The 15,238-nt window shown below is 42.0% G+C and overlaps 1 protein-coding gene across 2 annotated transcripts in view; it reads right to left on the bottom strand.

Moving 5' to 3' along the window:
* Window positions 1-6,818, bottom strand: part of UNC79 (unc-79 homolog, NALCN channel complex subunit) — a gene marked incomplete at both ends in the record, with an annotated part of 101,505 nt that extends 94,687 nt beyond the window's left edge. For both annotated transcript variants that reach the window (XM_084288570.1, XM_084288571.1), the window contains 2 exons: window positions 2,714-2,834; window positions 6,797-6,818. In XM_084288570.1, the coding sequence (XP_084144696.1) occupies window positions 2,714-2,834; window positions 6,797-6,818 (143 nt within the window). The remainder of the gene's footprint in view (window positions 1-2,713; window positions 2,835-6,796) is intronic.
* Between the last annotated feature and the right edge of the window lie 8,420 nt (window positions 6,819-15,238).

Below are 15,238 nucleotides of genomic sequence, written 5' to 3'. Positions count from 1 at the left end.
TCCTTTGAGGAGTATACATTACTCCTTTAACTACACGTGTTCATCAAGAAACACTTAGCCTAAAAATTCAGCTGCAATAAGAGTACGCATCAAACTGGAAAATATTTTTTAAGTTATTTTGAAATAGAAGATGATCCCAAGCAACCTATTCTGAAGGCCAGACCCAAATCTCTCAAAATCAATGGGTGTTTTTGCTGTTGTTTGATCAGTATTCTTTGATCAGTCCAAAATCATTTCACATGTTCTGTCTTAAACTGGAAAGGTTATTCTCCATCACGTACTTCTATCACTGATGTTAAAACTTACGCAATGGAGTCTCAGTGTAGGAGGCAGAAAGAAGACTCAGCATGCAGAATGTTCAAAGAAATGTTTGATCAGACTCTTCAGAAAGACAAGTTCTTAACCAGTCTGTTTAGTTTTAGGGTAAATCTTACAGAGATCTGCATACAGTGGGTGGGAGTTTCCTTCTTTCCATCTGCCACACTAAATACAGGGTATGTTTTGTTTTGCTTTTTTATCCAGCTTCTTTCTTAGTATCAGCAAGCGTATAAACTTGTATTGGTTCAACCATAGCATTAAGGCTTTGCCCACAGTTCAAATTCCCCAGTCACCAGGATCTGACCTGGCTGAGGTATCAGAATGCAGGCCACTTAATAAATTTAGATCGAAGTCCTGGCTGCAACTTCTGGAATCCTTCTAGTGCTGATGCTGATCAGATCCAAGATCGGAAAGGACAAAGCCATTTGTGAACCGTGTAAATCTATGTACAACATATGAACAGCATTTCTGCCCCATGAGGTTCAGCATCATCTATGAAGGATTTTGGTTCAGTCCCATTCCAAGCACAAATTAAAGAAGAGGAGCCAAGCAGTTGTACAACTGCTACCCTGATTCTGATCTGCTCTCATAGCTGGTAACTATCAAGCTTCTTCAACAAGCCCAGAAACATCACTGTCAATGGAGTGTGAAGAATTTGTCACACAGGACATGTCAGCTGTACTGTTTCGGAAGATTAAGGCAGCAGGGTGGTATGGAGATACTTCTTAAGTTTCTAAATCTACCCTGTCTCAATTGACTTCTGCCCAGAAAGAAATGGATCTCATCGTAGCTAACACTTGGTAGTTACAGTGAGAAGAGAAGAGAGAAAATGTCCAGAATTAAGCTGTTAAACCAAGAAAGTCAGACTTGCAGGTTCACAACATTTAAGCAGAGGCTGTTTTAAGTAAGAGCCTTCCTTAAATGCGATTGAAATGTGTTTGTTGTACAAAATAATCCATTAAAACACCCTGATTTGGGAACAAAACCCTATCTCAGAGTTCTTTTCAAGGACTCTTTGAACGCTTTTTCACCACTGTTACAGTGTAATGAGACAAAAATTCATTTTTTTTAATCTTTAAAAAAAAAAAAAAAAAAAAGCCCTTGTGGTTGTCACAGTTTTATTCAACACTCTCAATGACAAGGCAAACAAATTTAAGTGGTTAAACAATTCCACTCTTGAAATTTTCAGAAGTTAATATAAGTGCTGGGTTTCTTTGTTTGTCTGGTTCTAGGTTTTGTTGTTTCTGTTGTTGTTTTGTGTTTTTAAGATTGCAGTACAATAGCTATTCCACTGACAATGAGTGTTTTTGTCTGTGTCTTCTCATAAACAGGGTCACGAATCTTATTGCATTACATTGGCATTAAATGAATGTTAGAACAAACTACTGAAATTCTTTCAAGTTTAAACTTGCTTCTCCACTTGTATGCATCATAGGAGTATGTGTACAAATATATAGTAAATTGTATTTTATTAATGTTTCCTTATCAAATAAGGCAAATGCTGTTTTTCCAAACTAGCTTCTGACAACCTTCCTAGGTATAAATTAGGAAGCTATACAGAGAAATGCAGCCTTAACTGTATTTTTCTGGATATAAGAACTAATACCAATCAAAACCTGACAGACAAAAATTATATCTTCACTGTCAAAAGCCACTTTAAAACCAATTTGAAAATTAAATTTGAAAACAACCAGGTAGGCACTATGGAAAAAAGCAGCATATATATTCCTAATTGAGCCTCACATTTTTTCACATCTTTTTAGAAAGACAAGAGGCAGTATTTCCTATTCAAAATGTATTCTCTAATCATATGGTATTTAGCACTATATATCATCACTAAATACTAGACTAGATCAAACCCCTTGGTCAGAACAATCCTGATCTGTTTTTCCATCCATATCCAGATTTGTATACAAATTTCATGTCTGTTCATATTGTTATAAGGGACTGAACCAGAACCCAAACCTGGAAACCAGCTGAACAATGGCACAGTCAGAACCTAGTCCTGCTTTTCTGGCTCATTACTCTACAATCCCAAAGCACCAGGACTGTCAAGGAGGTCATAAGTATATACTTTTACAAATCTACAGGTCACTAACTCCTTTCCTTACAGGTTCAGCATATTTGTACATTCACCTAAGTCTTAGGAGGGCCAAGCAAATGTGTAATCAACCAAGTTTATTTTAGAATCAGCCACTCAATAAGCAGCTCAACTGGGCAAATTGGGCAACAGCCACTGAAGAGATGAATTTATACCATTCGTTTCTTCAATTATGCTCTGACTTTCTGGTTGAACATTGACCCATTAAATACTGCAATCAATTCAAAGTAAATGAATACCCCCTACACTTCTTTAGCATTTTTTTTTTCTTCAACAGCATTAGTTAAAACTTACCTCAATAGTGTCTGAGAAAAGTATTTCAAAGTATTTGCAATGTCAGTTCCAGAGGGCACAGGGTAAATGTTGTGGAGAACCCGGTTGTGGTATTCCTGAAGGTAACGGATTTTGGAAGCAACTACATAGAAGACAAAAAACAAACACAGAAACTTGCATTTAGCTTTCTGCACATATTAAGGGGATCATGTCTGTTCCTACCATTCTTGATTTTTCTTTTTAGATTTTAGATTTAAGAATTAAACTGTAAAAAACTTTCTACTCTTTTTAACTGAATATACTGAACATCCCAGTGCACAGGTGCTAAGGGAAAGGCAAGGAAGGCAGCGAATGTCTGCATCTGTTTTAGACTGTCTTTGTGCTAGCAAATGAAAAAATAAAAATAAAAATTGCACATCTTTATGTCTCCAAAGATCTCAAGATTCATTATAAAAAAAGTGACTCACTGGATCACAGGAGGTTCATGTATTTCTGTAGCCAAAGCAGAGATAAAAGCTAAGACAGCGAGAGCTTATATAATTTACTTCATGCCATAAATTTACTTTATGCAATGAATAGTGGGTATGAAAAGATCTGTGCTGTTTATTTAAGTGTCTTAGGAAGTCTGATCAAGTAGGTGAGGGGATTTCAAAGAGCTGGAGAAGCTCTACAACTTTTCTGAGACTACTTGTTTTAGAAATAGCATTCTCAATTTCCAACAAAGATCCCTGTTTAGTATTGGAAGAATGATTACCCACCATAGTTGTGATGCCTGACATTGCCTACTTGGCACAAGCCAGTCTCATGCTGAGATAATCGAGCACACTCAGAACTCTTTTCTGCTCTACTTAAGACTAACCAACTGCACTGGGAAACCCAGTCTTCCAGCACTCGATTGCCCTAACCTGATCAGCCTTTCTCCCCTGTTTCCAGCTGTACTGACCATACCCTTGCAAATTCTGCAGGAAGTGAAGCTTCTACAGACAAACATCTCCTTCACACTACTTCCCTGCTTCATCACAGGGAGAAAGCCCATCACAGGACTCAATAGGGCTGAGACCTAATAGAAAATAGCAAGTAAACTAGGGAGACTACCATACATAATACGTATGCAAAAGTAATAAGATTGCTTATGAATCCTTAGTTTATTTCTCCCCACTTTTAAGCATTTTACCTTAAAAACTTATTATTTTAAGGTGTCATCAATTGATTTTAATTATACTTCACTTCTCTTTGCTTCCCAGAAAACCAGAAGACGAAGTTTTGTCCTGTGGGCACATGCTGTCTCAGAGTAGCTATGAGTAAGATCAGAACCCCCCAAATGCCCACACAGGCCTGGGGCACACGAACAGTGCTTTGCAGTATGTTACCCACGTCTCTGGAAGACCAGTCAGAACTAGCTTCCTGTAAGACTCCAGAACTACTGGGATAATAACATCTGAACATCAGGGGTTTCACTCCAGATTACAGGTGAAGTTTATTTCAGTCTGCTTTTTCTCATCTCATGCTTCATTCTTTCTGCCCACTATCTCAGTTCTGATCCCCACAGTGCAGGTCAGTTTTGTGTTTATTTTTTTCCAAAGGTAACTGTATATCTTTTACTATGGTGAAGGTATCTGTAATCTAGTCTAGGTTTGTTTTTAATAATTATTTCATAAATGTATTTTGTGACATTATCTTTGCTTGCTAGGGAAAAAGACCACGAAACCAGGCATATTTGCAAGGAAACAGATCATGTATCTTAAAACCCAACACAGAAAAATTCACAGTAAGATGCACAGTTTACTGTGGCTGCCATGGTCTGCTGCCAGAAATGTGTAAATGAATTGGATTAGCTAAATGCTAAAGATGACGTCAGAATTCAGGTCAATATGTATTTCAAAAAACTGTCCACCTCCCTAGGGCCACTTTCTTTCAATAAAGTGTATAGGAAATCTAGAATTATCTTTTTCGCATAAAGAATTAAATCTGTTTTTTTCTATTACTCAGCACTGTCACACAATTATGTAAGCTAAAATAACAAAGCAGAAAGACTTAGTTATTAGTTAGAAAGTCTAAATATTAACATTAGCTTTAGGCTCAAGGCTTTGGCCTCATCTCCCAGAGCTGCCCAGAACACTGTCCATTTCAGCACAGCGTGCCAGAACACTAAGACACTTCTGAAAGGAGGCCCCAGAGCAAAACTCAGGAAGCCCCGAAGATACAGAAGTATGTCAACGGCCTGATTTTCTAAGTTTCTGAGCACCCAGAGATACACTTTAAAATGCAGAATCATTCTGTGGAAATACTTCCTTTGCCACTGTTATAGGATCATTATATAAAGAGGAAAAAAAATAAATAAAAAATAAATAAAAAGAAAAAAGGAGAAAAAAAAAAAGATTATTCTATGATGTTTTGCTAGGTATCGCTCTAGTATCTACACAGACCTAACTGAACTTCCTAGCCCCCATGCAAGCATTTACCAAAATCAAGAGTGAAACCATTATGAGTCTGTAAAAATGGTACTGATTGCTCTCTGTCCTGGAGAAGAACACAGTGGGCATCAGGCCTTCCCAGGACATTACTTACCACAATTAAATGCTAGTTACTGTCATTTAAGGTGAAAAGAACATTTCTCCTTTGATACAAAGAACACCTCAGGCATGCTGTGGAGGTGAGTCAAATGATGAAAGCCACTGTCAATATTTCTTAGTATGAAATTCAAAATGTGTGTGGTCACAAAGAAGGGAAGCTTCTCAAGATGATTTCCCACATTGCCACCATTTTACCTGCTTTTCATACAACCTGCCAAAGTGCCGTGGGGTGGCCATGGATTCACGTTTAGACCAATGCCTTTTTGCTCTTCTGAATTGACTGGTCTGTTTCCTCATTCGCAGTGTTTTGTTCTTGGTAAATTCAGATACATTGTAACTTGTGGCTCCTTTTTGAGACATTCCGGTTCTCATCTGTCAGTCAATCAGGGCAGAAGCAACAGCAGCAACAGTTGGAGTTTGAAGGTTTGCCTGACAGTGATGCACGTACACCAACATAATCCTTGTTGGAGACCATTTGTCAAAAATTGCAGGTGAGTGAATCTTAACATTATATAGAGAGAAAGACATCTGGTAATGCCATAATAACTAGTCAGGAGAGCAACCTTGGTAAACAAAATACAGAAGTTATAATGCACAGGGTATTTCCACTAACTGAATACTCTACCTCGAGGCACCATGAAAAAGCATTAGGAAGAAGAAAGATCTGCAATCTGGATCCCAAAGAAATCTTAAAACAAAGAGCAACACTGATGTGGCAGAGCCAAGACGCAGTCTCCAGAACAGTACAAGGGGATCAAAAGGAAAGACAGGGAAAAATATGAGAGAGAAGCTCAAATAGAGCAGACCACAGGCATCAGGAATGGAGGAACGGAAGGCAAAACAGAAAAGAAGAAAAACGGCAGAGACAGTGGTAGGACAAGGGGCAGCAGAAATCCCCCCACAGGGCAATGTGAAAGAGGCATAATTAGAAGGAAAGGACACAAGTTCAGAACTCAGGTGGGAGGAAGGCAGCGCAGAGCAGTGCAGATCTGAGCGCTGCACACCTCAGGGCTGCTGCACGGCCGGAACATTGCCCGTCCTTTAATTGCGGGGCCAGCCACACATCCCTACAGCAACAAACCAGCATCCACGTAACACTTGAACAGCACCACCATCCATCACGGTAAACAAGCGGCAAGCCCTAAAGGACAAAACACAAGCATCCTCCTCCTTAGAGCAGCTCAGCACCGGCTTGCAGGAGCGCCGGGACGCCTCCCGGTGACCCGAGGAGCCGGCGGCAGGACGGAGGGCACCGAGCCCGGCTCCTGGCGGCGCGGCCACCGGCAGCCCCGCACCGGTTGCCACCAGGACCGGCGGCGGCGGGGGGGGGCAGAGGCCCGGCGAAACGACCGCGCCTCGCCAACATGGTGGCTAGGAAAGAGCCAGAAAAGCGGCACCCCCCTAATTATAAAAAAAAAACACCTCTCCCCCTGGCTGCTGCCGGGATGCCCACCACGGCGGGGGGAGGCCGGGTAGCGCCCCCCGCTCCCCCCCACTGCCCGGCCCCCGGCCCCCCGGCCCCGCCACTCACACTGCTCCGCCTTGGTGGACATGCTGCCGCCGGGGGGGCCCCGCTCGGCCCTCCGCACCTCCCTGCCCCCGGTTGCAGCTCCCCGGCTCCGAGCCGGGCTGGGGCTGGAGCCGCTGCCGCAGGGCTGCGGGGCGGGGAGCGGCGACGGGCGGAGCCGGGGCGGGAGCGGGGCCTTAAAGGAGGCGAGGGATGCAGCCGCCTCCCCCCGCCCTGAGGCACCTGAAGCGGGGAACGCTGTCCCAAAGGGGCCGGGGGTGCTGAGGAGCCCCCCCGGGAAGCGGCAGGGTGTCCCCGCAGGGCTCTGAGGGCGCTGCAGAGCCCTGAGGTGGCCGCGGATGGCGGCGACATGGCAGGGATTTGTTCGTGAGGCTGTGCATGGTGCTCAATAAATACGGCTTTAATCGGGGATGTTGTTTCCTTGGCTGGTTCCCCTCCCCTCGGGCTGTCACGGCGCATCTCGGGATGTGCGCCCGGCTTGTTTTCCTCATGTGTTTCCATAGCGCGCCCGGCGTCTTGGGGACAGTGGTGCGCCTGGCTTCCCTTCGCCAAGGAGCTGGGGCTGAGCCCAGGCCTGAGGGTGACACCTCTGGCACCGCTCCCATGCGGTGGGTGCTGCCCCGGGCTCCGTCAGCACCGCATGAAGGTGAGGTGCGAACACCAGTCGGGGTGGGACCAGTCATGGTGGGAGCAGCAGGCTTGCCACAAAGCCATCCAGTCCTGTGAGCGAGCCAACAACCCGGATCGCCAGGAACTAATCGTGCCACAGAGGTGGCAGGATCTCCTTCCTTCCCAAAGTGGAACTAGTGGTATAGCAATAGGGAGGAGAAAGGATAGGAAATGTTCTGAAATGGGCCCCTTAAAAAGCATAAAATTTACTGGGTACACAAACCTATGGACATGTGTTCATCTATCTTTCGTTTAAACTGTCAGTAGTATACAAATGAAGAACCCTGCGATCCATGGCAGTATCCAGCAGTATAGCTCAGAAGGTTGCTCAGCCCATTTGAGATCTGAATCCCCTTCCAAAAGTGCCTGGTTTTATCATCAATTGCAGAAGGCATTGGTGATTTACAGGATCCATCTTTAAACTTACAGGTGCCTTAAGGTGGGTGGGTGGCATCTGGACCTTGACAAGTAGCACATATGAGTAGCTGTTCTTTACTGTTGGGTAGAAACATGTCTGTATATGCAATCATTTATTAGGGTATATCTACTTATGAGGTATTAGAGGGGGGCTATAATACCCTATCCTATATGAATGCTAGAATATTTATACATGGACATATATATCTATAAGGGAAAGAGACATTTAAATACTAAAAAAATGGAAGGCCACCTTGTATTGGTTTTAATTTAGTTAACTTCTTCAGTGAAAACCAATATAAATATTTTCTGTGGCATATGGAAATTTTATTTCTCGGTATTTGACATTTTCAAATAAAATAGCTTTATCTGAAATACTGTTGCCTGGAAGCATTCAAACGGGTCAAAATGCAGTAATAACAACATAATTTTTGTCACTATTCCTTTGCCTGCTCCAAGAGAAATAATTTCAGCAGTGTGTGTCTTTTCGGTTTCCCCTGCTTTCTGACTTTGCCAGGTCTTAGGTATGAATGGTTAGCTATGATTTTCTTCTCTGAAATTCTCAGAAATAGTTTTTCAGATCCTCACACCTCTGAGAAAGGTATATAGAAGCAGTATTATTTCATCGCCCAAGGTATGGCAGAGTTAATAAATATTGATAAAAGGCCATTTGCAGTATTCTCTCCCCAAAAGGCTGAGCTGCCTGAGATGAGGAGGCCTGCAGCAGCCAAAGAGAACAGTGCTATGGAGGAGGAGAAACTTGGGTACATTTTCCTGTTCATCATGCAAGGCAGTGTATCCAAATTACTGCGGCCCAGATTTGAGGATGATGCACATTCTGTGACAGGAACCGTTGTGAAGGGGCAGGTGCTGTTCACTGATATTTTACAGGTTGGCTTTTTTTTCTCAAAATGATCTAAAAATACTGAATGTGCAATGTTTTTCCAACACCACTTAGTTCCAAAACAGAGCTCTTAATGCTTTTCCTTGAGGCCATCACAGCCTTCACAGAGCTCTTCCCACACTCCCTCCTGTTGAGAGCCCCAAAGAGAGAGGAGCCAGCTTAAAGCACTACCAGTGGCTTGTGTGAACCAGCTGCAAAGACAGTAGTGGGACTGAGCAGTAACTGAAAGACATGAGTTAGCTGGGAAAGGAGTTACCTCCATTTCCATGAGTAGTACTTCACAAAAGCAAGGAGCTCTGGGCTTCTCCTTCCTGTTTAGCTCACTCCAAGATCCTCCTGTAGATTCCCACCTGAATAGTAGAGGTGAGACAGAGACTGCTGACACTTCATTTCACTCTTTTATTAGAAACTGACAAGGTGTCAGATCCTACTGAAGCTGATGAGAGATTTTCTATTTATTTATTTTAATGAAGTGCCCAGGGAGGTTGCATGGTGCTTCCAGCCCCTCTTCCCCCAAGTCTAGGCCTCACAAGTGATAAAAACAGAATCTTTCAGAGTATAGGTTTTCAGCCCATTTTTAGCCTATTGAAATAGGCTCTTGAAGGCAGGTTACATCTTTATCTTGAATTTCCATCTGTTGAAGCAACAGATCATGGTAATATTGCTCATTGCAGAACAATAGGGAACTCTGTGCACTGAGAGGAACTGAGCTCCCATAGGTATCCTTTATAATATACCAAGCATTCACATACCACAGTGCTGAGCCTTCTGAAAACACTCAGCTTGATAAAGCAGGAGTACGCTGAGAAAATATGAATTCCATTTCTCATGTAAATTTTCATCTTTGGTTTAAGAGCCTGAAAATTGCAGCTATGCCTGCATTTACTGAGTAAGGTCCTATACAGTTCAGCATGTAATTTAAGTATATGGAAAGTGATTTATTGCTTATGAGTCCTTATGCATGCATAAACAATCCTAAGCCCCAGATAAATCCTGATAAAAGTCAAATGTTATTTGGTCAAACAATGTGATAGATTTCCCTAGTTTGTTAATGTAACTAGGACACTCATGCTTTAAATTGTGAACAAATGTCATAAAGGAGCAAGTACAGGAATATGGCACTCTAGGAAGTAATTTCTAAAGTCTCTGTACAGAACAGAATTCACCATTTCTCAGCAAGATCCTTATGGCTTTGTCTAATAAAAGGTGTACAGTGCTCTCCTGGAAACATTTTTAAGCAGCTAAGGTTTAAGTCCATATGCTTTTTAACTCTGCATGTACTCAGTTAAGAGAAGACAAAAGCTGCAGGCATCTGAAAGCCCATAAGTCATTACTACAAGAAATATTTTTAGCAGTAAATGAATGGGGAACTTAACCTTTGGTATCAATTGAAGAAAACCAAAAAGAACAGTTTTTCTGATTTCATGAGTGGAAATTTCATAGAGTCGCAGAATTGTTGAGATTGGAAGGAATGTCTGGAGATTGTCTACTCCAAGTTTCCTGCTCAAAGCAAGCTCAACTAGAGGAGATTGCATGGGGCCATGTCCAGTCACATTTCAAATATCTGCAAGGAAGAATACCCTACAACCTCCCTGAGCAATCTGTTCCAAGGCTTGACCATCCTCACAGCAAAAATGCATTTCTTACAGTTAAGTGGAATTTCCTGTATTTCAATTTGTGCCCATTGCCTCTGGTCCTGTCACTGAGCACCACTTAGAAAAGTCTAGCTCCATTTTCCTACACATTCCCATCAGGCATTTATACACATTGACTTGAGACCTTTATTGTTGAGGTTAAACAATCACATCTCTCTCAACTTCAAATTGTGTGACAGATACTCCAGTTCATTCATCATTTTTGTAGGTCTTCCCTTGACTCACTCCTCTATGTCCATGTCTTTTCTGTACTGAAGAACCCAGAACTGGACTCAGCACTCCAGATCTGGTCTTACCAGTGCTGGGCAAAGGAAAATAATCACCTTTCTTCACCAGCTGGCCACGCTCTATCTAATGCAGCCCAGGATGCTCTTGAACTTCTTGTTACAAAAGCTCCTTGTTGACTTAGTGCCCATCAGGACACCCAGATCCACTATTGCAAAGCCACTTTCCAGCTGATCAGCCCCTGGCCTGTACCAGTGCTTGGGTTATTTCTCCCAAGGTGTAAGACTTGAATTTTCATCTGTTGAACATCATGAGACTCCTGCTGGCCAATGGCAGCCTCTCAAGCTCCATCTGAACGGCAGCACAACCATCTTGGGTATCAACTACTCATTCCAATTTTGTATCTTCTGCATACTTGCATCATCCCATCATCCAGGTCACTGATGAAGATGTGAAATGGTACTGGCTCTGGTACCCCGCAGAATAGCACTAGCAATTGGTTTGTATCTGGATTTTGTGCCACTGAACATATCCCTTTCAGCCCAGCAGTTTGTCCACTTTCCAGTTTGCATCATTTTCAACTTATCTAGCCCATCTGTTAACAGTTTGTCCATGCCAGCATTATGGGAGACAGTGACCAAAGTCTTGCTAAAATCAAAATAAACATTCTCTGCTCTCCCCTTGTCCACCAAGCTGGTCATTTTGTCATAGACGGCTATCAGGTTGGTCAGGCAATAATTTCCTTTTGTAAATCCAGACTGACTACTCCCAATCACTGTCTTGTTCTTAGTGTGTTTGGAATTGGTTTCCAATATTATTTTCCCATTAAATTCCTAAGGATCAAGGTAAGGCTAACTGGCCTTCAGTGTCCTGGATCCTCCTGTTTGTCCTTGAAAATAGAAGTGACATTTGCTTTCTTCCACTTCTCAGGACTCTCTCCCAGTTGCCTTGAGCTTTTAAAGATGATCAAAAGCAGTCTCACAATGACATTGGCCAGCTGCCTCAGCACTTGTGTGTGTATCCCATTAGTTCTCATGGCCTTGTGTATGTCTGGTTTGTTTAAAATTTCCCTGACCTGATTCTCCCCTACTCAAGGGTAAGTCTTCTTTGTTCCAGAATTTCATGCTGACCTCAGGGGGCCTATGATTCCTGAAGGCAGGCCCTACCAGAAAAGACCAAAGTGAAGAAGACATTGAATACTTTGGCCTTTTTCATGTCCTTCATCACTGGGTCTTCCATCCCATTTTCCCTGGCCTTCCTTTTGCCGTTGATTTTCCCACAGAAGCCCTTCTCATTGCACTTCATCCTAGATTCAACTCCTGGTGCACTTTGCTTTTCCTAATCCCATCCCCGCACACTCAGACATTCCTGCACTGTTTCTCTATTCCTTGTAGGTCACCTACCCCTGCTCTCACCTCTTGTACACTTCCTTTTTGTATTTGGGTTCTGTCAGGAACACCTCTTTCATCCATACAGCCCTCCTGTGACCTGTGTTTGACTTCATGTTGAGAGGAACCATTTCTGAGTTTGAAGGAGGTGATTCCTGAAAATCAGCCAGCTGGATGTCTGGATAGTAAGGTGACAAAGTATATTCAAGAAAGCTACAAAATTTATCTACCTCTTACAGAGGAATTAGTTATAATCCACATTTTCTGTTCCACTAGGAGACTTAGTTCTCATATTTCCTTCCACTGTGTCTTTTGCAGGGTAAGGCAGATAAGGTTTGGAAGGGATGGGGATCACATTGCCTCTGTGGTTTTTGCTGTTTCTGTAACTTAATTTTGCCTGCTGTAACAGTGCGAATTGCAATTATAACATATTTCAAGAATAAAGTAGAACATAATAAATAAAATAATGTATAAAAAATACTCTAAGACGTCTTCCAGAGCTGAACCACTTATATGACTGTTGTCACTTTGAATCAAATTTCCAAGTATTCAGCTCCGAACAGAGGCAGAAAATGTAGTATTTTGGTTTTAATCTCCAAGCATTAAAAAACTACTTTTAGAAAGGTAATCCTTTTGAAAAATATGATATCCTAAGCTCTCCTACTGTGAATTTATACAGAAAATTTCTTAAATTGTTCATAAATTAAGGTAAATGTATATATGTATGAATAACACGTTTACCTGTGTATCTGATTATAGGTATATTTGTAAGTATTTCTGTACAGATATGCTCACTGTTTACCACCTCTTCGCATATTCTCATGGTGTTTTCCTTAAAGGTTCAGCTTTGGAGTCAGGGAATTATATGAATCTCTATCTGAATTTTAAATAAAAATTAGTTCTTGCCTGGCACATTTAGATACTCAAATGCAATATGAACACTGTTTGAAACAAATGAGCATTTAAATGCCTAAATGTGAGGGAAGGGTCTAAATGCCTCATAAGTTTATCAAACAACACAAAACAAATAAAGACAGCCAGCTTTTAATTTAACTTGTAACCCACTGTCTCAATTTTTTGAGACTTGCTCACAATTTCTGTCATGAGGTTATCATTAACTGCATTGTGATAGGATCACTAAACCCCACAACAGAGGTGGGAGATCACAGAGGGTGTCTCAGAGGTTTGTTTTAGTCACTGCAGATTTCTGAATGCAAGGCTCCACCATGCCATGGAGGAGGCAAGGAAGAGCAGAGTCAGACTGGTGAGGCAGCAGTAATCCCAACAAGAGAGGTGAAACATAACAAGTCCACTGGAGCAGAGCCAGGAGAGGACAAGCTTCTCTGGCCTCAGGGCTTTTCAACCCACATGGTGCTCCCTGGGTATCTAACACTGTCCCCAGGCTGACCCAACCCAGAGGCCAGCTGCTTGGAACAGGACTGGAGCCCCTGAGCAGGGCCTGCGTAGGGACTGACCTCCCCCGTCAGATGGGAACAGCAGATGGAGGCCCTCAGGCTCAGACGTGCACATCTGACAGCAAGAGTTAGACCACATTAAATTTAATTTGTCCCTAAATCTTTGCTCTCTGTAAACATTAATCCTCATGAATGATGGTAAAATAGATCATCGCTTGAGGAAAAAGTCTATCCGGGATTAAAGTGAGCCATTAGGCTCAGCTCAGATATGCTACAGCATGTATCCTGGTTGACACAGGATGATTTCTGGAAGCTGTTGCCCAAGGCTCCGACACCTGGGCTAACCGGCATCAGCCAGGATACAGAGAACACTCTTCCTCCTCACAGAAAATCATGTCTATGCACAAAGGCAACACAATCTTTGTGCATCATTTCAGAACTCAATCTTACTGACAAATCATATAGTTTTGTGCTGCTACTCCGCTGAGAATTAGTTTCTTCCTAAGAGAAGAATATTCAGGCTCAGCCTCTGTGCTGAGACTCAAACATACAAAGAAAACTTCCTATCCTGATGGCAGTGCTACTGACACAGAAGAAAATCAACCAGACCTCTTGTCCTGGGAAAACAGGAATGCAGCAGTTCTGAGGAGGAAGATGTAGGATAGGACAGGACAGGACAGGACAGGACAGGATAGGATAGGATAGGATAGGATAATAGATGTTGGCAGTCATGGTAGAAGTGATCGTGATGTGTTCAGAGGCTTGGCTGAAGCCAGCAACACGTATCAGTTATGCCATCTGGCATGTGACAAATACATTTCAGACATCACTGACTTGGGTTGATTTAAAGTGAGAGGCTGAGTAGTAAAGAGCTCTGGGCCTCATTACTTCTGCTGTGATCCCAACAGGGTAGCCAGCTTGTGTGTTAATATTTGTTCTTTCTCTCCCAAATATAGAATAAGGACTTTGAAAAAAAAAAAGAAAAAAGCAAAAAGAAAAAAAAAAAAAAGCATCATTAGGAAATACAGTTGTTATTTGGTTGTTTTAAAAAGTCTCCAATTTTCTTCTTATTCTGAGAATTACTTCAATTAACTCTGTGGATGTTAGATTTGTTTGTCTGTATCTGTCACTGTAAAAAAAAAATCTAATAAATGTCTTCAATTACTCTTCTAGAGTAATCTCATTAGGCTCTAAATGAACAAAATACTTAATTTGTTGCCATAGCAGTGGAGTTTAGAGAAATCAGTGACCTGCATAGAGAACCAGAACAAACCTGATGAGCATGTACTAGGACTATTAAAAATCAGAGATTGGCTTTACTAGCTCTAAGAAGCATGGTATTTGTGATAGCTGCCATGCCATGTGGGTGAAAGTTGGCATCACTCATGAATTAGATTTCCCTCCAATAACTCGTGTGTTTTTTGTTTTTTTTTTTTTATTACCTATAATCTCACACTAGTGCAGAATTGTCTGTACCAACTATGTGCATGGCCAAAGTAAAAGTATTGCAGTATTAGGAATTATGACAAGTGAGAAAAAATCACTTTCTTAAACCTATTAAGGCATCATGGCCCAAAGGATAAGACACTGACAGGGATGACAAGAAACCAGAGCACAGTTTTCATTTTGCTTTAGTATTTCTGCACTTAGGTTAAAATGTTTGGGAAAGGGCTCTACTGGGCAAAACCAGTGACAGACAGCAAAAAAAGGCATGGGATTTTCCAGGAAGATGAAGAAAATGTACACAACATCGAACACTTGTAAGATCCTCG

Source organism: Netta rufina, assembly GCF_964035555.1.
Source record: "Netta rufina genome assembly, chromosome: 5".
Lineage (NCBI taxonomy): Eukaryota > Metazoa > Chordata > Aves > Anseriformes > Anatidae > Netta > Netta rufina.
Note: the sequence above shows the minus strand (reverse complement) of the source record. Positions and strands in the feature narration are given on the sequence as shown.